The sequence below is a fragment of the Mercenaria mercenaria genome, chromosome 1 (assembly GCF_021730395.1).
Source record: "Mercenaria mercenaria strain notata chromosome 1, MADL_Memer_1, whole genome shotgun sequence".
Taxonomy (NCBI): domain Eukaryota; kingdom Metazoa; phylum Mollusca; class Bivalvia; order Venerida; family Veneridae; genus Mercenaria; species Mercenaria mercenaria.
This window is the reverse complement of record NC_069361.1, coordinates 28,349,751-28,375,633: the sequence shown is the minus strand read 5'-3', so window position 1 is coordinate 28,375,633 and position 25,883 is coordinate 28,349,751. Positions and strand designations below refer to the sequence as shown.

Below are 25,883 nucleotides of genomic sequence, written 5' to 3'. Positions count from 1 at the left end.
GGTTTTGGACAAGAACATTTTAAAAGTTTTTCCTCTCTGTTGCCATGACAACCAGAGTTCTGTGTGGAATTCAATTCTTTGAACAACTTTTGAAGGAGACCACCTAAGGAACATCCAGGCCAAGTTTCATCAACTTCCACCATACGGCTTCGGAAGAGATGTTGTTTAAAGGAAACTGTGGATGGATGGCCAGATGCCGGACAGTGAGCGATCACAATAGCTCACCCTGAGCACTTTGTGCTCAGGTGAGCTAAAAAGTCGAAGTTGATTAAAACTTCACAAAGCACATTGATACACTAAGGGGTTGATATATCTCAGATGCAGAAAAGTTTGGGTGAAGTCATGCTTTTTCATGAACACAACTATCTAGTTTTAATTAGAATTTATTCACTTGCAAGGAAACAATGCGCTGCATATTCTGAAAATGAATAACATTTAAATAACTGACAAAACATTCTGTTGTACATAAAACATTTATAGAATGATAAACATTCAATTCTGAAACAATAATGGTATATCCACTCTTTAAAAGCAGTCGTACACTGTGTAACTGTTAAATGAGATCCAGGAAACTACACTATTGTTGACCACTCTCTTGTTTATTCTCCTTTTCTTTACTTTTCCTGGATTCTTTAGAACGTGCAAAGTTTACTTTTTCTTTATAACGTGCAAAGTTTAATTTTTCAGCTTCTAAAAATGACCTAGGCTGATCTCCCGGTGGTAGGAACACTGCATTGCACCATTCTTTACACATAAATGTTGCCCACACTGAAACAAAATAATGATGATAAGTATTTTTAAAATGGTAAAAAAAAAATAATCAACACATCAAGCTTTCAAATATTTCACATTAAAGTGGGGAGAGGTGATTATGAAAAATGAAAGGACAATACAACATACCTTTATATTTTTTGTTATGAACATTTCTTACCCTGCTAAATTTCTATAATGGACTGGTCCATCATTCAATTTGGGCAATATCATTTATCATTTGTAGGGGTGTTCATTGAAATTTCACTGAATAGCGAACAGTGCAAACCATGATCAGCCTATATGGACGTATAGGCTGATCTTGATTTGTACTAATCGCAAAGGCATAATCATTTTGCTAGCAGCAGGCTAAAGGTTAATATATCACAAACAGAATACATTATAACTAGTATATGAAAAGTGAAAAATAAAAAAAAAACAAGAGCTGTCTCCATAGGATGACACATGCCCCCGATGGCTCTTTGAATGAATAGTTATGGCCGATGTTAGAGTTTAGGACCTTTGACCTACGGAGCTGGGTCTTGCGCGTGACACGTCGTCTTACTGTGTCACACATTCATGCGTAGTTATTTTAAAATCCATGAATGAATGACAAAGATATGGACCGGATACGCCCATCAATGCACTATCATGAAAAATGACCTTTAACGTCTAAGTGTGACCTTGACCTTTGAGCTACGGACCTGGTTCTTGCGCATGACACGTCGTCTTACTGTGGTACACATTCATGCCAAGTTATTTGAAAATCCATCCATGGATGACAAAGATATGGACTGGACACGCCCATCAATGCACTATCCTTTAACGTCTAAGTGTGACCTTGACCTTTGAGCTACGGACCTGGGTCTTGCGCGCGACACGTCGTCTTACTGTGGTACATATTCATGCCAAGTTATTTGAAAATCCATCCATCGATGACAAAGATATGGACCAGACACAAAAAATTGCGGACAGACTGACAGACCGACAGACCAACAGACTGACAGACGGTTCAAAAACTATATGCCTCCCTTCGGGGGCATAAAAAGTCCCTTAAATGAGACTTATTGAGACTGACCACCTTTAGATACCAGTTAAAGTCTTAAAAACTTACTTGCAAATATTAGTGCATAAGATGTTTTAACCGTGACTGTTCTGAAATTCCTTTTCGTAGCTGCATTGCTGTAAGCATTTAAACCACCGACCAGTAACAATGTAGCACAACCGGTAGCAGTCAGTTTACAGAAAAGGCAATCTTCTGGTTGTAAGTATGTGTTCTTTTGTATCCATAGCAACATTTTTGTGTTTAATGATACATCTGAGTATAACACTGGTTCTACATTATTTACTTGATTATTCACTTCAGTCACTTGTGCACTGTTGCTTTTGTTTAAATTACTGTTTACTTGTGTAAGATTTTCTGCAGGTTCTTTTGTTTTCTCTGTGTCTTGTGCAGCTACAGTTGGTGGCAATTCATCTTGTTTCTCCTGAGTTTTTGAAGAGTCTCTCCAGAACCATCCTATCACTCTGTCCATGTCTTTCTTCTTGTATGGTATTGACCTTTGAATTATATAAAAAAGATGTGTGTAAAAATATTGATTTAATAAATTTAATTAATCTTAGAGAGCATTGTAGGGAGGGAGGTAGTGGAAAGGAGGCGGATAAATCCCAGTTAAAACCTCTGGTACACAAAAACACATTCTGAAATCATTCCTATAAATTTTCATGACTCTAGACTCCTTTTGAGACACAATTATACAACTCAAACTGGTAAGCTTTAAATACATACTTTGGCTAAGTCGTGACCCACTCTGGTCTTGCTGAGTGAAATTCCTATGGTTTGATGACTTTGAGTCAAATAAGTTTTAAACATATGTTACAGTTTTAGACCCTTAATCCACATGTTTTCCTAAGTCAAGGGCCATAACTCTGGACTTGTGGAATGAAAAACCAAACAAAACCCCAGGTGCACAACTTCACATGCTGTAATAATTTCTATAGTTTCACAACTCCAGACTCCTTTTGAGGTATATCATATATGTGACACAAACTTTTAAGCCCTTTATACCTATTTTTACAAAGTCAAGAGCCATGATTCTTTTCTGCCTGAGTTAGATCCTAAACAAACCCCAGGTGTGCAACTTCACATGCTGTAATAATTCCTATAGTTTCATGACTTCAGACTCCTTTTGAGGTATATCATATATGTGACACAAACTTTTAAGCCCTTTATACATATTTTTACACAGTCAAGAGCCATGATTCTGGTCTGCCTGAGTTAGATGATGATCCTAAACAAAATACCAGGTGCACAACTTCACATTCTGAATAACAACCTTATAATGTTCAAATGCTTTTTGAGGCATGTGCAACACAAACTTTTAGGCCCGTTAAGTCAAGGGTCATAACTTTGGTCTGACTAAGTGAAATCCCAAACAAAACCACAGGTGCATAATTTCATATTCCTACAAGGTTTCATGACTCTAGGTAAAATATTTCTCGAGATAAATGCGACTCAAACTTTTAAGCCCTTCATGCAGTTTTGTCAAGGGCCATACTTCTGGTCTTACTGATTGAAACTCCAAACAAAAATGCCAGGTACATAGTTTCATACACTGAATAATAATCCTATGACGTTTGATGATTCAAGGTCTAATATTTTTGGAGATATGCACAACAAAAATTTGGGCAAAACTGAGAGAACCTTGTCAGGTTGCTAGAAACCAAGTTTGGTGTAATTCCGACCACTAGTTTCAGAGAAGATGTTTATGTATCTTGTGGATGATGGACCATAGATGCTGGACCTTTCACGAATACTAATAGCTCTTCCTAAATCTATGGTTCAGTTGAGGTAAAAACCAAGTCATTCTATCAGCCTAAAAGCATCTAATTTTAATATCTGGTTAAAAGACAAAGAGACATAATCTGTCATGGTGTCAGATTTTGTGCCAAGTCTTTATCTTCTTAAAAGCCTCTTGTAAGCTTTGATACTTAGCAACTGCAATGCTCATTATACATAAATTATTATGTTAAACTACAGATCATAATTATGTGCATATAAAGATACTTCGATACACTAAATCTACAGTCATCATGTTGCTGCTGAACAGTTGTTGATTAACATATCAACTTTCCAAAATTCTTTCTAAAATAATCTGTTGGCCTAACATAAAAATACACAAGAGCATTTATTTACAATAGGAAGAAGTCATAACCAATGTCAAAGTTTTTGTTTGTGTTGGTTTTAATGCCGTTTTTCAACAGTATTTCAGTCATGTAACGGCGGGCAGTTAACCTAACCAGTATGTGTTCCTGGATTCTGCACCAGTACAAACCTGTTCTCCGCAAGTAACTTCCAACTTCCCAACATGAATAATCAGAGGTGGAGGATGAATATTATATATTTAACAAATAATCAAGGCCTTCGAGTGGTTTGTCATCTTATTAATCACTGTTAAGAGTTCAGATGCTTGTTAGCCCGAGTGGTTCAACATGTAAGCATCTGAATGATGAACCACGTACGTTAATTTAGACGACAAACCATATGTGAGCATTTGTAAAACAAATATGATGTTCTTCATTTATTCAGGTAATAATGAACCAGACATCAAGCACCAATGTGACGTCTTAACTTAAGTCATAATGCTGTCTTACCGGTCTGCCTGTCAACTGTAATTTATTGCAGAATTATACAAAGCTGCATAAACTTCTTTTTTGTTTAACTTTCAATCAAATCAAGCCATGTTAGAATAAATAAGGTATCAAAAAGCTCTTGACATATATATACAATTTTCATCTGCTGATTAACATGTATGATGTAGAAAAAGCACTGTGCCCTGCCCTAGCTAACTCATGCTTATTATTCAAAGTCAAATCAATGAGATATTTCTAGACCGAGAATTATCTCGAACTAATTGTACGACAGTCTCGATATTGTGATTATTTTTGCACAGGTCAATATCTCTCCTAAACGGATGTAGCGGCAGACATAAGGTAAATGTCAGTCTGTGAAATCGGTCTTGCAGTCGAAAAATTAAGACAAAGTCAACCCACAGCTCATGGCCTATCAACTGACAAATTATTCCAGCATTTGACTATCACACTTAGGACAACCTATTTGTTGAAACTGACAAAAAAACTTTACAAATACTGAATTTTCAAAACAGTTAACTTCAAATATTATTCAATATCCATCAGCACCTCAATGATATCCAAACCCTGCATGTCCGAATGTACTATTATTTGGATACAAATTATGTAAAACTACTCTAAATATGAATACTTAGACAACACCGTGAGCAAAACTGGAAAGTATTATTTAGTCAAAACAATATTGTCTCGGAAATAATGACTGTTACCTCTGCATATACTAGAAAATAGCAAATATTTGTGTTTTCGACCTGTCAGCAAGGGTAAGCATGAGTGGATAGCTTCCCCAACTTTGTACGGGGGCAAAGGACGATATTGGTAAACCTTTTTGTTTATTATAGGTGTCCTGTCATTTATGGCAGATATGAGCATAATATTTATATGATAAAGATGCAGTTTTAACTGAATATTGCACGATTGTAGTGGCGCTATTCAAAGGAATACAGCTGACTGAAAAATATTACTTATTCGTACCCAAATTATTACGTAACATTATGTTCATGTTCATGTTGTCCTGTGATTTTAAAGTAGTTCAGTTTTTAGTCAGCCCACATAAACATAGCGGCAGTTTATTTTATATTGTGACAAATCAAACTGCGGTGGCAGCAAATGTGACTTGGCGGAAAGTAAAAAGCAGCTCTGCGAATTAAGTCTGTCTGGTTTCTATTCAGTTGAATTTAAAGGTACAGGTAAAGGTAAATTTTATTTACCATCGCTTTGTGTAACAATTAACATAAACTCTGTAGAGCTTTTGAGCGACCCTATTTTAAGAACAGTTAAAACCAATTATACCTTACTAACTTACCCCCAGCAATTTACTGGTACCCATTTACAGTTTGGTTGACTGAGGCAATGATTGTGATAAAGTGCCTTGCCCAAGGACACACCGCAATGGGAGTAGCCAGGATTTGAACCAGGGGCCTTCACCTCCGTAGGAAAGCGTCTTAGCCCTCTCGTCCACTGCCGAAAAATGCACCTGTCCAATACATGTTGATGAAGGAAACCTGGTATATTCATCAACATGTATTGGACAGGTGCATTTTTCGGGCTTTCTGGACATGCGTGATTGTTTTTGTCTTTACTTAATATTGCTCTGTTTGGGACCGGGCTTACTGCAGTAATATATAGTTTGCCGTGAACACTTGTTGCAATCATGTCGCAAATATCGATCTAGCTCAGGTGAACATGCTGCGAACACTTTTTATACACCCATCTCTGAAAGAGCAGGGTGTATTATGTGAACACTCGTGGCGGGCGGGAGGGCAGTCGCTTTCTAAGTTGGAATAGTTTTCATTCAATCTTCACTAAACTTGGTGACAATGGTTGTGGGCATAATATCTTGACCAAGATCAATAACCAGCAGAATTGCCCCAGGCACTCTTAATTGGGTTATGGCCCTTAAATTGAAATCTGCAAATTTAGCCTTGTCCGCCCTCTGAGTTAAATAGTTTTCATCCGATCTTCACCAAACTTGATGACAATGTTTGTGGGCATATCTCGGCCAAGTTCGATAACCAGCCAAATCGCCCCAGGCACTCTTGGATTATGGCCCTTGAAGTACTCAAAATCTGCAAATTTAGCCTTGTCCGCTCTTTAAGTTGAACAGTTTTCATCCATCTCCACCAAACTTGCTGAAAATATAATGTTTGTTGGCATATTATCTCAGCCAAGTTCGATAACCAGCCAAATTGCCCCAGGCATTCTTGGATTATGGCCCTTGAATTACTCGAAATCTGCGAATTTAGCCTTGTCCGCTCTCTAAGTCGAACAGTTTTCATTCAGTCTTCACCAAACTTGCTGACAATTAATTATGTCTCCCACCACACAGTGGTGTGGGAGACATATTGATTTACTCCAGTCTGTGTGTGTGTGTGTCTGTCTGTCTGTCACAAAGCTTGTCTGCACTCTTAAGTCGAACATTTCTCATCCGATTTTCACCAAACTTAAACAAAATGTGTTTGACCGTGAGACCTCGGCCAAGTTTGATAACTAGCCAAATCGGTCCAGGCATTTTGGAGTTACAGCCCTTGAATTACTGAAAAATCTGCCATTTTACTCTTGTCAGCTCTCTGAGTCGGACATTTCTCATCCGATCTTCACCAAACTTGAACAAAATGTGTTTGGCCATAAGACCTTAGCCTAGTTTGCTAACTAGCCAAATCCACCCAGGCACTTTTGATTTATGGCTTTTGAATTACTGATTGGATTCACTCGTCCAGAACATCTAATTGGATCCACTCATCTAAACCATCTAGAGAAACTAGACATTTTTCATAGTGGCAGTTGTGGGAGACATGCGCTTTTCTCAACAGCATCTCTAGTTTTATTAATGTTTATGGGCATAATATCTCAGCCAAGTTCGATAACCAGCCAAATTGCCCCTGGCACTCTTGGATTATGGCCCTTGAATTAGGCTATGTTCGATGATGGGCGTATTTTGTGAAGTTTGCCACTCTTGATGATAAAGGATGTTCATTATTTTGGTGTTCACTTTTCACATGCAAATTAGATTTGCCGCAAGCAAGTAGCTGTGAGCTTCCCGTGAACTTGTTGCTGCAAACATGCCGCGGACTAGCAGAGAACCATGACTACCAAGCAAAACCAAGCCAGAAAATGCCCGCAAAATAGCTTGTACAGAAAAATTGCAAAATCAAATAAATGAATTATTATGGAATCAGGAACATAAAAAACCAAGCACTGCGGCTGTAACAAATTCAATCTCTGTCTGAACTTTTTTATGTTATATGGTACTTGGTATATTTTGAATTTTAATGATAAAATATGTATGAAATATTACTGTTAATTGCAGTTTAAATGTCAGTGTCTCAGTGCAATTGTATTTATTTCATCCCACTCGTACTGCGCATAAGTTATATGTATGACTACATATCTGTCCTAGTCAGTTTCACTTTTACATCTTAATTATATCAAATTTATGAAGCTAAAATTGTCATTTTTGTTGAGCCCGCTTGCGGAAGTGAAGACATAGTGGTCCAAATGGCTGTTCAATGTATGTGTGTGCGTCCGTCTGGACGGACCATAACTTTGACATGCATGGAGCAAACTCGTTTATATTTGGCATGAATGTTAACCTAAGTGAGACAGAGTGTCATGCGCAAACTGCAGGTTCCTATCAAAGGTCAAGGTCACTCTTGGAGGTCAAAGGTTAACTTCAATAATGATTTTGTCCGGAGCATTTCTTCTTCATGCATGGAAGGATTTTGATGGAACTTGGCACAAATGTTCATAACCATGTGACAGAGTGTCATGCGCAAGAACCAGGACCCTAGATCTAAGGTCAAGGTCACACTTAGAGGTCAAAGGTCAGATACAAGAATGACTTCGGACTTGTTTGTCTAGACCATAACTTTGACATGCATGGAGCAATCTCGTTTATATTTGGCATGAATGTTAACCTCAGTGAGACGAAATGTCGTGCGCAAACCGCAGGTTCCTATCTCAAAGGTCAAGGTCACACTTGGAGGTCAAAGGTTAAATTCAATAATGACTTTGTCCAGAGCATTTCTTCTTCATGCATGGAGGGTGTGTCAAATGGTCTACTGATGCGTCTAGTGTGGTGTGCTGTGTGTTGTGTGCTTGTCACCTTCCGCTTTCAGCCTCTGCCGCTGGCTAGCCCTCTGGGCAAAAAGGGAGCCGTGTGCGAAAGTCTTCCCAGCCAGTACATAGCCTCTCTGTAGACAAGCCCTATGCAGTGCCTTCTCGTGGCGACACACAGATACTGAGCACCCTGCGGCCTCAGGCAGAACTGTGTAGGACTCGGAGGAGGTCTGCCCCCAGACATGCGGCATGCAAGGCCCACCGGTGCGTGGATATGTCCTGCTGCCCATGAACAGATCCCCTGTGATTCCAGGGTAGGTTTTTTTTTGGCCAGAATCTAAGGGAGAGGTAACCCCGACACAAAACCTAGAGAGCTGAAGACAGATGTACCAGGCCAGTTGGCGCTCTCTAACAAACCATGGTACAATGCGTTTACTACACCATGACTACACAATCACCTAGATTTAGTTGTGATGGCGCTGGTTCTTTGAGATCATTCCAGGCAGAATCAGTGCCGGGCTCTGAGCCTCGACAGAGCCCACCTCATACTACTGGAGGTAACTCCCATCGCCATAGAACTAGGAGATGAGGGAGGAAATCTACTGACCACACGGGAACAAAAAAGAAGCCAGTGCAACCTTTCAAGGTTATGCATTGGAATGCAGAAGGACTCCTCAATAAGAAAATTGACTTAGAGAACATCTTGTTTGATAAGGACATTCAGGTCTGCTGCATTCAAGAGACTCACCTTAGAGAGGAAAAATCCTTCAAGGTTAGAGGCTACCAGTGCTTCCGTTGTGACAGGTTGGGTAGGAGCAAGGGAGGAATCCTAACACTGGTGAGAAACAACATAGCAGCAACGCAGATCACCGTGCACATGGATGACTCCGAGTATCAGGTGTTACGCCTAAAACTTAGAGATGTGGAGTTAAATGTTGTCAACCTCTACTCCCCAAATGACAAACCTCTATCCCTTGACACGATCCAAGTGCAGGACTCAAACTTCCTAGTCATTGGCGATTTCAACAGCCACTCACAGAGCTGGGGATATGACCACATAGACAGACGGGGAGAAGAGGTAGAGTCCTGGCAAGATGATCACAACTTGTTGCTGATCAACAACCCCGACGACCAGGACACTTTCTATTCCAGATGTTGGCACACCACTTCAACTCCTGATATTGGTTTCTGCACTGAAGACATCCACAAGAACATTGCAAGAGAAGTAGGACAGCAACTAGGCGGTAGCGATCACCGTCCTGTTTACCTCACCTTGCAATACAGGACCATACAGGAACCAAGCTTACCTCGCTGGAACTACAAAAAGGCTAATTGGAAAAAATATAGAGAGCTTACAGATGAAACCTGCAGACAGATTCGAACTGAAGGCAGGGACATCAACAAAGTCACAAAGGACTTCAATGCAGCCGTACTCCAGGCAGCCAAAAAATGCATTCCTAGAGGTTCCAGGAGAGATTACAAGCCATACTGGAACAAGGATCTAGAGGGCCTTCAGGAGGAGTTGTCAGAAGCCAGGGGAGAGGCTGAAACACAACCGTCCGAAACCAACAACATAAAACTCCAAAAGGTAAGGGCCAAGTTTCTGAGAGCAAAGATCCAGGCCAGAAGAGAGAGCTGGAAAGAAAAAACTGCCTCACTCAATTTAGAAAGAGACAGCACAAAGCTTTGGAAACTCACACGGCAACTGAATGATGAAGGCGGAAGCGAAAGAGGCACCACATCTGTAGACGAAAATGGTTCTCTGCTGACTGGAAAACAGGCTGCAAATAAGTTTGCTGAAAACTACGAAAAAGTAAGCAACATCACAGTCAACAGAGGACGGCAAAGAGAAGTTAGAAGGGAGGAAAGAGAGAGAAGACCCAAAAAGTCCAAGGAAGAAGTGATGGAAACAAGCCTCACACTAAATGAGCTACTTACAGCACTGAAGAAGCTCAAGGCCAAGAAATCACCAGGACCAGACCACATCACCAATGAGATGCTGACCCATATGGGAAGTTTTGCTACGAAAACACTTCTAGATGTCTTCAATCTGAGCTGGAAGGAGGGGAAACTTCCACAGGTCTGGAGAGAGGCGATCATGGCACCTATCCTAAAACGTGGAAAGGACAAAAAGAAAGTAGCCAGCTATAGCCCCTGTTAGTCTCACCAGCACAGTAGGGAAGACCATGGAAAGCATCATAAACCAACGCATGAAGTGGTACTTGGAAAGTAACAATATCTTGGCCCACCAACAGGCTGGCTTCAGGTCATTCCGGTCAACAGAGGATCAAACAACATACCTTGCACAAGAAATCGAAAATGCCTTTCAGGCAAAAATGGTTACTCTAGTGACATGGGTAGACCTTCAGAGAGCATTTGACAAGGTATGGGTGGATGGTCTTCTGGTGAAACTACAGAGGAATGGTGTTGGAGGCATCATGTACAGATGGATAAAGTCCTATCTCTTCAACCGAAGGGCTAGAGTGAACCTTGATGGAACCTCTAGTCATAAGTTTCTGCAGAGAAATGGAGTTCCCCAAGGAGAAATACTCTCTCCTACTCTCTTTCTTCTCTTCATCAATGATCTGGTGGCTGAACTTCCGAGAGGAGTCAAAGCTGCTCTCTACGCGGATGATTTGGTGCTTTGGTGCTCAGAGGAATATGCAACAACTGCTAACTACAGGATGCAAGAAGCCACAGACAGGCTTTCAGCCTGGGCAGAAGAATGGTGTGTTCAGGTCAACACTGAGAAGTCCTGCACAACCCTGTTTTCACTGTCACCAAAGCAGACAGATGCTGGCTATATTAAGATTTGTGACACCCCACTTGCAGAAGTGGAGGAGGCAACATATCTGGGAGTAACGTTCGAAAGGCGCCTTACATGGAAGGCACATCTAACCAACGCAGAAAGCAAGGCACGAAAAAAGCTTCCCATTCTACGGAAACTTGCTGGTACAAACTGGGGAGCACACGAAAACATACTCAAGACAGTATACCTTGGGACCATTAGACCCATCCTAGAGTATGGCTCCTCAGCTTGGATAACAGCAGCCAAGACAAATCAGCAGAGGTTAGACAAGATGCAAAATCAGGCTCTTAGGATCATTACAGGAGTACTGAAATCAACACCCATTAAGGCCATGGAAGACGCTACCGCCATCCCTCCACTTGCCAAGAGAAGAGAGTCCAAAACTCTGGTACAAACCAGCAAATACCAATACCTTCCAGATCATCCCATGAAAGCCAAATTAGAAGGGCTTACCAAAAATCGTTTAAAAAGAGGCAGCTTTGCACATGAAGCCAAGAAGCTCAACAAAACCTTTGCAGAGCATCTTGGACAACCCACTACTCCCTTCACTGTTCAAGATCTACCAGAGCCATGGAAACATGACCAATCCAACCTGACTATACGTACCAATGTTCCTGGTCTTCCCCCAGGTACTTCAGATGAAATGACCAAGCTATCCTTTACACAGGCCATGATCCAAGACACATATCCGTCAGAGACATGGACACATGTGTACACAGACGGCTCAGCCTCAGCTGCAATAAAAGACGGAGGAGCTGGCATCTTCATACTGTATACCTCGGGAAGATCAGAGACAAATAGTATCCCAACCGGAAGGCACTGTACCAACTATAGAGCAGAGGTTGAGGCCATCAAACAAGCTATTAAACTCATTGAGGAGTCTCCAGAGAGCTGTCCCAACGTGGTTATCTTCACGGATGCTATGTCAGTATTCCAAGCACTGGAAAATTCCAAACAAACATCCATCTCCAGGGCACTGTTCAGTCTATGCAAAACGAGAGTTGTATCCTTACAATGGACACCTGCACACTGTGGTGTACCTGGAAATGAGAATGCAGACAGATTAGCCAAGCTTGGAGCTACAGATAACCAGCCACAGAATGCCATTACTCACGAGGAGAAGGTGAAATGATCAAAGCACTTACAAAGCCAAGGCCAACCAAGGATGACTACCACCTACTAGAAAGATGGGAACAAGTCATCATCTTTAGGCTCAGCACAGGACATAACAGGTTAAATGCCCACATGTGCACAAAGCTTAAATTGTCTCCCTCTCCGATGTGCCCCTGTGGTCTGGAACAGCAAACTGCTGAGCACATTCTGCAGAGATGCCCATGTCTGGAAAACCAAAGAAAAAGTGTGTGGCCAAACAGCACCCCAATGAATACCAAAGTGCACGGCAAGAAGGAGGACCTGAAGAAGACAGCATCCTTCATTGCTGGATCAGGGGTGACAGTGTAGGCGGTGAACGCCAAGAAGAAGAAGAAGATGCATGGAGGGATTTTGATGTAACTTGGCACAAATGTTCACAACCATGTGATGGAGTGTTATGCACAAGAACCAAGACCCTAGGTCTAAGGTCAAGGTCACACTTAGAGGTCAAAGGTCAGATACAAGAATGACTGTCAGGAGCATTTCTTTTTCATGCATGGAGGGATTTTGATGCAACTTGGCACAGCTGTTCACCATCATGAGATGGAGTGTCATGTGCAGGAATCTAGAAATATTACAGATATTAAAAATAAATTCTCTGACTTGCCATAAAGAAGAATATACTCCTGTCATACTCAAAGGCCATCACCATTCACATTTGAAAAATGCCTATAATGCATGCAGATTTCCCTCTAATCGTGTCAAAAATATCTGGTTGTAAATAACTTATCAGACACCTACTGTGACCACACAGATAATGATACAAATTAACTGATCTACAGTTACTTGCTCTTTTCAGAGCTCTTCATGAACAGTTTACCAAAAGATTACAATCTTCTAAGTTCTTCTCAGGAATAAACCACAATCATTGGTATCCCACAAACTAGAATCAAATCAATTGCAGTATGATCGCGTGTAGCAGCGAATATCCCGCAAATACCTGCTACAAAATAGGTATGTTCGTGGCATGTTCACGGCATGTTCACATCTTTTTGACCGTTTGGTAAGGGACTTCAAAATATTACAACTACATTCTCTAACGTTTTCCACCTGAAAGAAATTAAACTTGATACTCGTCATCAACATGTAATGAATAACAGGACTTCCATGTTAGCTAATTTATTTTTTTGAGTTATGGCCCTTTGTGAGACTTTGAAATATAGTGATGACTTCAGATAAGATAGGATTTATTTAAAGTCAGCAAGATAGCAAAAAAAGTACAGCATAAGCTCATGAGCTTTTGAGCTGACTTCCATGTCTGACTATTGTTTTCTGGAGTTATAGCCCTTTTCTGGAACTATGTATTCAACTTCTGTAGTTTTCATTTATTAAAATTTTAATGAAAAGAAAGTTGCTAAAACAAATTCTTGTGACTAACATTTCAGATTCAGTCTGTTTGTGGAAGTACCCTTCTATTAATCCCACTACACTCCCTTTCCAGGTATAACTAGCAGTAGTCCAACTTTTGATGTAATTATCACTTTCATTTCATTTCAGTCTGATATTACCATCAGGGGAGGTAACTAGAATCACGGATTGGGACTAGACTAGCAGTTGAAGGAAAGGACAATGTTGATGTTACTAGGTGTAGGGATTATAGTGGTCCTTGGGATCATTATCTTCAAATACTTGGACTGTGATCTTACATTGTTATGGAATCTTAAATATGGAAAACAGCCTAGTATGTATATATTATAGCATTAAAGCCCTGCTCCACGACTCTTCAAATTCTGTTGTGTATATGCAACCTATCGTTACAATAGGTAAAAGTTAACAGCCAGGTGCCACACTTTAGCACGCAAAACCACAGGCATTTAATATGATTTTATTTAAAATAGACTCTATTTTATCATGATTTTTTGTATTTCCTAGTTTTACTATGTTCTTTTCTCTTACTTGGCTGAAACATTCTCAGTGCTAAAATTAAATATCCTTATAGGAGGTTAAAACTATTTATCCCCAGTGTTTTATATCTGTTAAAACTTTCTTTCATCTAATAATGGTAATTATATGAAGGCATATACTAAAAATTGCCATTTACATGCAATGTACATTTGTAATAATAATTTCCTGATATATGACTGTTTCAGATTGTCTAGCTGGAAAGGTAGTTTGGATCACTGGCTGCTCCAGTGGTATTGGTGAGGGTTTAGCGTATGAGTTTGCGTCTGCTGGTTGTCGTCTGGTACTCTCTGCAAGGCGAGAAAATTTGCTAAAAGAAGTGAAACAGAAATGTATAGGTGACTGCAACTGTCTAATGTTTAAATGCTTCATAAGCTGTGATTTCAGAAATGATCCAATAAGTAACCACCACAAAATCCAATACACAGAATCTAAATTTTTCACTTAAGTTTGCTTCTGAAGGAGGAAAACTCTTGAAACTACTCATTTGCCAATTGAGTGAATATTTTTGCTGTTAATACATTACATGTTGTTTTTTTTACGTTGTGTCGGTTGACATTACTGGCATATCTTGCATAAAAGAATATCAAAGAGGTAATAATTAATACTATTAATAAGTTTATACCAAAACAATGTTGAGAAAAAAATAATTGTTATTTCGTAAAATAAACAAGCATGGAAGATACCTCGAGTCGAATATCCTTTTAGTTTTCCTATTTTATAAGATACACATACTATATTATTATATTTACATTTTAGAAATTTCAACTTTGACAGCAGATGACATTCTTGTTCAGCCACTAGATCTTCTTGACTTCAGTTCACATCCATCTGTTGCAGAAACTGTCATCAAATATTTTAAAAAGGTTAGATATTTCTTATTCTTTATCAAGCTTCAACCATACATTCAAAGGGTGTTGAACTTTTGGCCAGCTTTGTCCTTTTGATTGATAAAGTATATTTGCTGTCATCACAACATTATTTAAAACATTGTGCAAAGTGTTTTCTTTTCAAAATGTTTTCGACACCCTTGTGATTGATTATTAAGAATATAAATTTACAAATGAGCCGCGCCATGCGAAAACCAACATAGTGGCTTTGCGACCAGCATGGATCCAGACCAGCCTGCGTATACGTGCAGTCTGGTCAGGATCCATGCTGTTAGCTAACGGTTTCTCTAATTGCTGTAGGCATTGAAAGTGAACAGCATGGATCCTGACCAGACTGTGCGGATGCGCAGGCTGGTCTGGATCCATGCTGGTAGCAAAGCCACTATGTTGGTTTTCTCATGGCGCGGCTCAAATAAAAAAGATAGGGATGTGAGTCTGACTTTTCGATAGTCTAATTTCAATTTTGAAAAATTGAAAAGTTTCCATAGTGGAAGTCAGTGGGAAAATCAGTTTTGGAAACATTTTTGCAAATAGAAATTTCTTTTCTGCAAAGGAGAACTGATGTTTTCACATGATTAAAGAGAGCTGTGCATTTTAGGCTGAATTTAAGACATTGCTTGGAATGGCTGTTTCATATGTTTGAATATCGTACTTTAAGTTTAGAAAGATAGTATTGTGTTAGTGACAGATTCCCATTAATTCATTAAATAATTCTGTACACGTAATCCAGGCTTTATTCTACATTATCTGGATAAATGGCATTATGCTGTTACTTCCAGTTGATCAGACATGCAGAACTACCATATACTGCTAACAAGCTAAGTTAAAGTTTGGCAGTTTAAAGTTGAATAATTCAGATGTCTTGATGTCTGATAATGAAGAAGTTTGAAAATTGCATGCTGTGTCAGTTTAAAAGATTTAAGTTCGTGAATAAAGAATTCCAGTATTCTTATGAATATATGTTTTTTAGTAACATGGTGACTCAAGGTCAAGTTCACAACTCAGGGTCAAAGGTTTAAGCCTTCCATTTCGTGTCCGCTCTGTATCTCCTAAACCCCGCAAGGGATAATCATAAAACTTGGATCAAATGATCACCACATCAAGACGATGTGCAGAACTAATGAGTCAGCCATGTCGGTTCAAGGTCAAGGTCACAACTCAAGGTCAAAGTTTGAGCCTTCCATTTCGTATCCGCTCTGTATCTTCTAAACCCATTGAAGGATAATCATGAAATTTGGATCAAATGATCACCTCATCAAGACGATGTGCAGAACCCGTGAGTCAGCCATGTCGGCTCAAGGTCAAGGTCACAACTCAAGGTCTAAAGTTTGAGCCTTCCATTTCATGTTTGCTCTGTATCTCCTAAACCCCTTGAAGGATAATCATGAAACTTGGGTCAAATGATCACCTCATCAAGACGATGTGCTGAACCGATGAAACAGCCATGTCGGCTCAAGGTCAAGGTCACAACTCAAGGTGAAAGGTTTGAGCCTTCCATTTTGTGTTGTCACTGTATCTCCTAATATCCTTGAAGGATAATCATGAAACTTGGATCAAATGATCACCTCATCAAGACGATGTACAGAACCCATGAGTCAGCCATGGTGGCTCAAGATCAAGTTCACAACTCAAGGTCAAAGGTTTGAGCCACTATCCATAACAGGGCGGGGGGGATATAGCTGTCTTTTAGACTGCCTTGTTTACTTTACTTTTTTATTTCACATTACATGTAACTGATTACATGTACTTACTATCACTTCTTATGTACACCGAACTTGCATCAAGCCAGCTTAGTTTTAAAGCAATTGTCTTTGAATCCAAAGGTTGTAGGTTCAGACCCCAGGTGTGTCATTTATCTCTATGATGAAAAACTGGATAAAATACTGTAAAATCATAAATATTACTGTGGAACTAATTTTTGTAGATTCATTGTTGCCTTCAGTTCATGAAATTTATTCCCAGTGAACAATAAAAATTTCCATACGTTCATACTCAAAAGTTACTATCCATGAATTCATATCCTCATGATGTAGTCATGTTTGCTTAAACTGAAAAAAATTATGCCCACAATTAAATGATTTCACAGTACATCTGAAGTTTTGTCTTCTGCCAGGAGTTATCTGTTACTTGCAGGGAATAGTTTAATACTGTAAGGTATGTATTAAACTTTAATACTGTTGAAAAACAGTGTTGAACCCAACAAAACAAAACAGGTTACTGACCATTAGTCATTATGCAAAGTCCTTCCCTGGTAAGATTTTAACCTAGTATACATATATTGCCCTAGCATTTTTATGCTTATCTGTGTAATATGAAGTCTGTTTTGCAGGTTGATATTTTGGTCAACAATGCTGGGCGATCACAGAGGGGACTTATTGTGGAGACAGCATTAGAGGTTGATCGCCAGGTTTTTGAGCTTGACCTTCTTGCACCAATATCTGTTACCAAGGCGATTCTTCCATACATGATCAAACAACGTCAAGGTCATATCATGTGTACAAGTAGTGTTGCAGGAAAACTTGGTGCACCAGGGTCTGGCACATATTCTGCTGCAAAACATGGCATTCAGGTAGTTTTCTTTTCAAAGAAAATTGTTTAAGTATTGCAAAAAGATCTACATTTTATTAGCTTATGTTGTTAAGTTACTGAATGCAAAAGTGTATCAATAGTTTTTAGGCTACCTATGATAATTGGGAAATTTGTTAAGGTTTTACCAGGTATATGTCAAATTACTTAGACAATTTTGTATTGATACAAGCTCGAGATAAGTATGTACATCATATTTCATATAATTTCAGGGATTTTTTGACACGCTTCGTATTGAGTGTGCTCCAGACAATATAGGTGTGACAATGGCATGTCCAGGACCAGTATTTTCTGATGCACTTGTACATGCTTTTACTTCAGAACCTGATAAGGTGTAGTTAGACAAATTATTTTGTATTTACTGATTAAATATTTCAGTTGATAATATATTACTTAAAGGTCCATTACTAAGGGAAAGTGAGTTGGCAATTTTTTCATAGCCAGTGCATAGACTTCTGCAAGACACTAAATAATGAAGATTGGCAGGTCAAAATTTACAGAAGGTCTTTGGAACTCAAAGAAATGTATGTGTATTATGTTGAAATTTCAGTGAATCGACAGAATGACCCCCCAGGTCTTTTTAACTTTCTTCATACTTCATAGAAAAATAATTGTACATACACTGCGATTTATTTCGAATTTCTACATACCAACTTTCATTTTCCAATAAAATGAAATAGTTCCTGTGCTTTTTAAAAGAAATTAAAATCTTCACTTTCCTGAGTATTGGACCTTTAACAAGCTTTGTCCTGTTAACTGTTGGTAGAATTTATGAAAGAACATTTTATGCAGACATAGCTAATTAAACAGACTTTGTCAAAAATATTTAGCTGTTTGTCCATGTAAATTTGTTTAAAAGGCTGTATTTAAAAGGTTTCTCTTGAAATGGTTTGGAGAATGCACTGGCAACTAAATTGAAAATTGTAAGCAAATGTTTAGCCACAGTACAAAAATAAGGTGACAAAACATTTAAAGGGTATTTTGAATTTCAGAAACTGAATGTGGAAATGCAAAAATCGTGGAATAGAATGACAGCTAGACGTTGTGCCTATCTAATGGTGGTAGCTGCAGCAAATAAACTACATGAAGCGTGGTTAACACCAAACCCAGAATTATTCTACTGTTATCTTTTCCAGTATACACCTTATATTGCTAAAAAGTAAGTCTTATTGTCTTTTTTTTTCATGCCGTTAGTGTTAAAGAAACTGGGAAACAAATAGTGTTTTTTAGCTCCGCTATTCTACCCGCGCCGGCGTCGGCGTGACCTTTCTTAGTTAAAGTTTTTTGGCAACCTTTGTTTTTCTGTTATATCTTTGTTACTGTTGCTTATATCTTACTGTAAGTTCACATAAACATTGTCCAGCATACAAGCAAAATATGTGCAGAGGCTGTGCACATTATACCCAAGGTCAAGGTCACCAAGGTGTTATACTTAGGTTATTTTTAAGGTTAAAGTTTTTCGGCAACCTTTGTTTTTCCATCATATCTTTGTTACTGTTGCTTATATCTTACTGTTACTTCAAATAAACATTGTCCAGCATACAAACAAAGTATATGCAGGGGCTGGGCCCATTATACCCAAAGTCAAGGTCACCAAGGTGTTATACTTAGGTTATTTTTAAGGTTAAAGCTCAAACATGCTTTATATGTTTTTTGTGAACAGACCGTTCTTTTACAAGATTGATCATTTTACTTCATGTGAGGAAGCTATCTAGCTGGCATACTGGTAGGTGCTTCTACCAAGATGTCTGCCTATACCTGAAATAATGTCCAAAGAAGCTCCTGGGGTCTGTCTTCCTTTGCCATTAGAGTGGGAAAGTAGTTGTGTGACTCAGTTATGTTGGGGTGGAACACAACACAGACTTGATGGATCTTCACCACACAAGGTCTATGGCATACGACAAGAAAATTGCAACCATCAGCTGTGTCATACATTCTAGGACGGCTTGCCTCCTTGTTTACAGTTAGCTGGTAAAATTTTAGATTTATGAACATGAAAAGCTCAACTTAACATAAGGCTATTATAATGTGTGAGGCGAACAAAGTTGCTTGTTTTAATGCATAACTCTTTCCCCATTGAACCTGAAATTACTGGGATTTCTATTAGCTCACCTTAGCACGAAGTGCTCAAGGTGAGCTTTTGTGATCGCCCTGTGTCCGTCGTCCGTCATCAGTCGTCCGTCCGTCATCAACAATTGACTGTTAACACTCTAGAGGTCACAATTTTGACCCAATCTTAATGAAACTTGGTCAGAATGTTACCTCAATAAAATCTTGGACGAGTTCGATATTGGGTCATCTGGGGTCAAAAACTAGGTCACCAGGTCAAATCAAAGGAAAAGCTTGTTAACACTAGAGGTCACAATTTTGGCACAATCTTAATGAAACTTTGTCAGAATGTTACCCTCAATAAAATCTTGGACGAGTTTGATATTGGGTCATCTGGGGTCAAAAACTAGGTCACCAGGTCAGATCAAAGGAAAAGCTTGTTAACACTAGAGGTCACAATTTTGGCCCAATCTTAATGAAACTTGGCCAGAATGTTGCCCTCAGTAAAATTTTGGACGAGTTCAATATTGGGTCATCTAGGTTCAAAAACTAGGTCACCGGGTCAAATCAAAGAAAAAGCTTGTTAACACTCTAGAGGTCACAATTTTGACCCAATCTTAATGAAACTTGGTCAGAATGTTACCCTCAATAAAATCTTGGACAAGTTCGATACCGGGTCATCTGGGGTTAAAAACTAGGTCACCAGGTCAAATCAAAGGAAAAGCTTGTTAACACTCTGTAGGTCACAATTTTGACCCAATCTTAATTAAACTTGGTCAGAATGTTACCCTCAATAAAATCTTGGATGATTTCGATATCGGGTCATCTGGGATCAAAAACTAGGTCACCAGGTCAAATCAAAGGAAAAGCTTGTTAACACTCTAGAGTCACAATTTTGGCCCAATCTTAATGAAACTTGGTCAGGATGTTGCCCTCAATAAAATCTTGGATGAGTTCAATATTTGGTCATCTGGGGTTAAAAACTAGGTCACCAGGACAAATCAAAGGAAAAGCTTGTTAACATTCTAGAGGTCACATTTTTGGCCCAATCTTAATGAAACTTGGTCAGAATGTTACCCTCAATAAAATCTTGGAAGATACTGGGTCATATGGGGTCAAAAACCAGGTCAAATCAAAGGAAAAGCTTGTTATCACTCTAGAGGTCACAGTTTGGGCCCAATCTTAATGAAACTTGGTCAGAATGTTACCCTCAATAAAGTATTGGACGAGTTTGATATTGGGTCATCCAGAGTCAAAAACTAGGTCACCAGGTCAGATCAAAGGAAAAGCTTGTTAACACTGTAGCTGCCAGATTTATGACTGTATCTTCATGAAACTTGGTCAGAATGTTAAACTTGATGATCTCAGGGTCCAGTTTTAATCTGGGTCATGTAGGATCAAAACCTAGGTCACCAGGTCTAATCAAAAGAAAAGCTAGTTTACACTGTAGAGGCCACATTTATGACCATATCTTAATGAAGCTTGGTCAGAATGTTAATCTTGATGACCTGTAGGTCAAATTCTAATCTGGGTCAGGTGGGGTCAAAACTAGGTCACTAGGTCAAAGCAAAAGAAAAGCTTGTTAACACTCTAGAGGTCACATTTATGACTTGTCTTCATGAAACTTAGTCAGAATGTTAATCTGGGTCATGTCGGGTCAAAAACAAGGTCACCGGGTCAAATCAAAGGAAAGGCTATTTAACACTTTAGAGGCCACATTTATGACCATATCTTAATGAAACTTAGTCAGAATGTTAATCTTGATGATCTTTATGTCAATAGGTCAGGTGAGCGATACAGGGCCTTCATGGCCCTCTTGTTAAATTACTTCCATGTATTTTTCTGTTTCATATATTTGCAGAATTGCAGTAAAACTTGGTCAGGGTAGAGCGAACAAAGTGAAAGCTGGAATTGCTAATTTACATTGATGCAGTCCCCAGCATGTACATATGCGCTGTTATAATTAATGTCTGTGATTATTTGTTCATAATTATTGTGTTCTCAAACTAATGTTTTAGATTCATATATTTACATATTTAAAACAGAGTTTTTATAGAGAGTTGCAATGTTTTACCAGTAGGCTAAAAGGTTGTCATAAATGGTACATTCAGTCTGAAACGTATTGTAATTAGTAGTCAAATATGAATTAGCAGTTGATTGACATATTCTGTCACAGTTGACTATTTGTACATCGATAATAATAAGTCAGGGTTCTTCAAACGCCATGTCGGATGGAGTTCATTGTCTATGACTAGACTTTGTGTTGAAGTTTTTGTTCACTTTTTATTATTCAGCATGTCTTTGTTGTTAATGAATGGATTTGCTTCATATAGTTCCACATCATCACCTACATCATATGATACAAGATTCATAACTTTGACACCAATATTATGTATTATATAATATGCAATTACTAGTTAAACGTTTTGATGCTGTTATTACTAAATGTGTTTGATTGAAACATACAAATATTTGTTCATGTGTCATCACTCACATCTTGTAAGACAAGGTTGATAAACCTTTGCGCTGTCTCCTCTGAGAATCTTGTTATATTGGTTGTTGCACAACTTAAAAATAGTCTGTGATATTTCAATGCAAAATGTTTAATCATGTAGTAATTATGTTATTATGCCCCCCTTCGAAGAAGGAGGGGTATATTGTTTTGCAGATGTCGGTCGGTCGTTCTGTATGTAGACCAATCCGTTTCCGGATGATAACTCAAGAACGCTTGGTCCTGGGATCATGAAAGTTGATAGGGAGGTTGGTCATCACCAGTAGATGACCCCTATTGATTTTGAGATCAGTATGTCAAAGGTCAAGGTCACAGTGACCTGGAACAGTAAAACGGTTTCCGGATGATAACTAAAGAATGCTTGGGCATAGGATCTTGAAAGTTGATAGGAAGGGAGGTTGGTCATCACCAGTAGATGACCCCTATTGATTTTGAGATCAGTAGGTCAAAGGTCAAGGTCACAGTGATCAGGAACAGTAAAACAGTTTCCGGATGGTAACTCAAGAACGCTTGGGCCTAGGATCAGGAAAATTGATAGGGAGGTTGCTCATGATGAGCAGATGACCCCTATTGATTTTGAGATCTTTAGGTCAAAGTTCAAGGTCACATTGGCCAGGAACAGTTGAACGGTTTCTGGACAATAACTCAAGAACGTTTGGGCCAAGGTTCAAGAAAGTTGATAGAGAGGTTAATCATGACCAGCAGATGACCCCTATTGATTTTGAGGTCAGTAGGTCAAAGGTCAAGAGTACAGTGACCCTGAATAGTTAAACCATTTCCAGACGATTACTTGAGAATGCTTGGGCCTAGGATCACAAAACTTGATAGGGAGATTGGTCATGACCTATAGATGACTCCTTTAGATTTTGAGGTCAGAAGGCCAAAGGGCAAGGTCACATTGGCCCGGAACAGTTAAACCCTTTCCGGACAATAACTTGAGAACGCTTGGGCCTAGGATCACGAAACTTAATAGGGAGGTTGATCATGACCAGCAGACGACCCCTGTTGATTTTTAGGTCAATAGGTCAAAGGTCACATTGAACCAGAACAGTAGAACTTTTGTTTACAGTGAACAAATAATATTTGTTTCTTGTGCAATTACTGAATGCATCAAGGGGGGCATTTCATGTTCTACGAGCTCGTTATACAAATCTTTAATTTATAGCCAATAAAGTTTATAGATTATAAATGAAGTGTTTGTTATATCTTTATTATGGTTGCATATAATATCCTAAGAACTGTTGATGATTTTCCTTTTTAACTTTATTCAACATTGAATCTGACTTCTTAATTTGTTGTTCATTTCCCCATCTTGTATTATGTCAAAATAAACATATCTGTACACCCATCCATTTGAGGACGTCCATTTAAAAAAAAAAACAACGACAGTCTATAGTTGTCTGAAGATTGAAGCTTTGAAATATAATGAAAATTTAAATGTTATGAATATTACTCAACTTACTGAACTGGTTTTCATGATCTTCAGACCACTTTCACTAAAATTGTCAGGTGGATAATTTTCTCAAACTGTTCAAAAAGCTATTCCAGCCCTTCATATAAACTTAACTTACATGCTTTAAGCTGTCTGTCAGCATTTAGGAGGTGTAAATATGTTAAATCTGTATTGGGTAATGTAACTTACAATCTGCAATGATGCATTCTATGAGAGTCCAGTTTTAATGAAATTTACTAATTCCCTTCATAGACATCGATCTGCTGTAACAAACAAGGAGTAGTAATTATCTCTGCTATAACTTCACCCTCCCAGGAGTGAACATCCTCATCAGTGTCTGCGTTTTGTAGCAATCTTCTGTTTCAGTATATCTTTAAACAACTGTCACTATTATCAAAATGCACAAATGGATTGATCTTGTTAAACGGCACATTTTTGTTGGGCACTCCGAAGTTCAAGGTCAGTTTGTCTCATATCATAGAAGTGTTGATTAAAACTCTGAAACTTTTTATCCTATTGTCATCAAAACTCAAGGATTGGTCTTTGTATATAGAGGAGAAAACAGCTTCAGTTTGGTTTAGGATTAGGGATTCAGGTACCCAAGTTAATTTACCCATCTACCCCCTATTTTTGCATTCTTCCCATCCTTATTTACTTTTCTGTTACTAATGTCTGCATATTTCTCCAGAAATTGTTATGCCCTTACATTTATGTGGGGGCATATAGCATTGCCTGAAATCTAGTGTGTCCAACTCCTCCCACTCCATTAGCCTGATCTTAAACTTTCACAGATGAACAAGCTGGATGTGCAGATTACCATAAAGGAACTTTTCCTGTGACTATTTTACCACAGTTGTGGTACTTTGATAGTTTGCTGATATAGAAAGGTATATTGAGAAATATATATAGAAACAAGAGCTGTCTGATGACAGCGCGCTCGACTATTCGAAGAATTGATTGAAGAATGGGGTCAAAATATTTCCACAGATATTCAGACAAAAGAAATAAATAGATTAGACAAACAATGTTCCTGTATTTCTTTGATTTCGATAAGTCTTGCACTAAATGGCAATGTATGAACCAATTTCAAAGTCTAAAAAGGGCCATAATTCAGTCAAAATAGTTATGTACACTTGCCTACAGATAGAAATCATAATGATAAACAAGTGTTCAAAGTTTAAAAGCCATATGTCAAATAATTTTTACAAAAAATGGACTTGTATGAAAACAGAACCAATTTCAAAGTCCAAAAAGGGCAATAATTTAGCCAAAATAGATGACAGAGTTATGTACTGTTTCCCACAGATAGAGACTATTATACTAAACAAGTGATAAAAGTTTCAAAGCCATATGTCAAACACTTTACAAAAAATATGAACTGGTACGGAAAACTTTACCAAGATTTCTAAGTCAAAAAGGGCCATAATTCAGCCAAAATCCATGATGGAGTTATGTACTCTTGCCTATAACTGGATATGGTGATGGTAAACAGGTGTTGAAAGTTTTAAAGCTTTATCTCAAAAGAATTTGTCAAAATATGAACTGGTACAAAATATTAACCAAGATTTCTAAGTCAAAAAGGGCCATAATTCAGCCAAAATTCTAGATGGAGTTATGTACTCTTGCCTATAACTGGACTTGGTGATGGTAAACAAGTGTTGAAAGTTTCAAAGCTTTATCTCAAAAGACTTTGTCAAAATACGAACTGGTGCGAAAAACTTAACCAAGTCGACAGGGGTCATAATACAGCAAAAATCCTTGATGGAGTTATGTACTCTTGCCTATAACTGGCCGTAGTGATGGTAAACAAGTGTTGAAAGTTTCAAAGCTTTATCTTAAAAGACTTTGTCAAAATATGAACTGGTACGAAAAACTTAACCATGATTTCTAAGTCATTAGGGGCCATAATTCAGCTAAAATCCTTGATGGAGTTATGTGCTCTTGCCTATAACTGGCCATGGTGGTGGTTAACAAGTATTGAACGTTTCAAAGCTTTATCTCAAAAGACTTTGTCAAAATGTGAACTGGTACGAAAAACTTAACCAAGGTGTGACGCCGACACCGACACCGACG

General features: G+C 38.6%; 2 protein-coding genes across 4 annotated transcripts; one reads left to right on the top strand and one right to left on the bottom strand.

The window, feature by feature from the left end:
• Positions 1-365: 365 nt before the first annotated feature.
• LOC123542901 (uncharacterized) lies at positions 366-5,224 on the bottom strand. Its single transcript, XM_045328938.2, has 3 exons — positions 5,109-5,224; positions 1,865-2,310; positions 366-768 (listed from the first exon to the last, which is right to left on the bottom strand). Exons 1-3 carry the CDS (start codon positions 5,114-5,116, stop codon positions 578-580), a joined length of 645 nt encoding a protein of 214 aa, XP_045184873.2. The 5' UTR covers positions 5,117-5,224; the 3' UTR covers positions 366-577.
• Positions 5,121-23,540, top strand: LOC123542886 (dehydrogenase/reductase SDR family member 7-like). Of its 3 annotated transcripts, none has more exons than XM_045328920.2 (8): positions 5,121-5,217; positions 13,916-14,099; positions 14,509-14,658; positions 15,080-15,186; positions 17,540-17,779; positions 18,009-18,128; positions 18,789-18,955; positions 21,707-23,540. In XM_045328920.2, the coding sequence occupies exons 2-8, from the start codon at positions 13,988-13,990 to the stop codon at positions 21,771-21,773; spliced, it is 963 nt and encodes a 320-aa protein (XP_045184855.2). In that variant the 5' UTR covers positions 5,121-5,217; positions 13,916-13,987; the 3' UTR covers positions 21,774-23,540. The 3 variants fall into 3 exon arrangements, with proteins under 3 accessions (XP_045184855.2, XP_053399005.1, XP_045184863.2); XM_053543030.1 differs by lacking the exon at positions 5,121-5,217 and adding an exon at positions 5,373-5,588; XM_045328928.2 differs by lacking the exon at positions 5,121-5,217 and adding an exon at positions 13,230-13,372.
• The last annotated feature ends 2,343 nt before the right edge of the window (positions 23,541-25,883 follow it).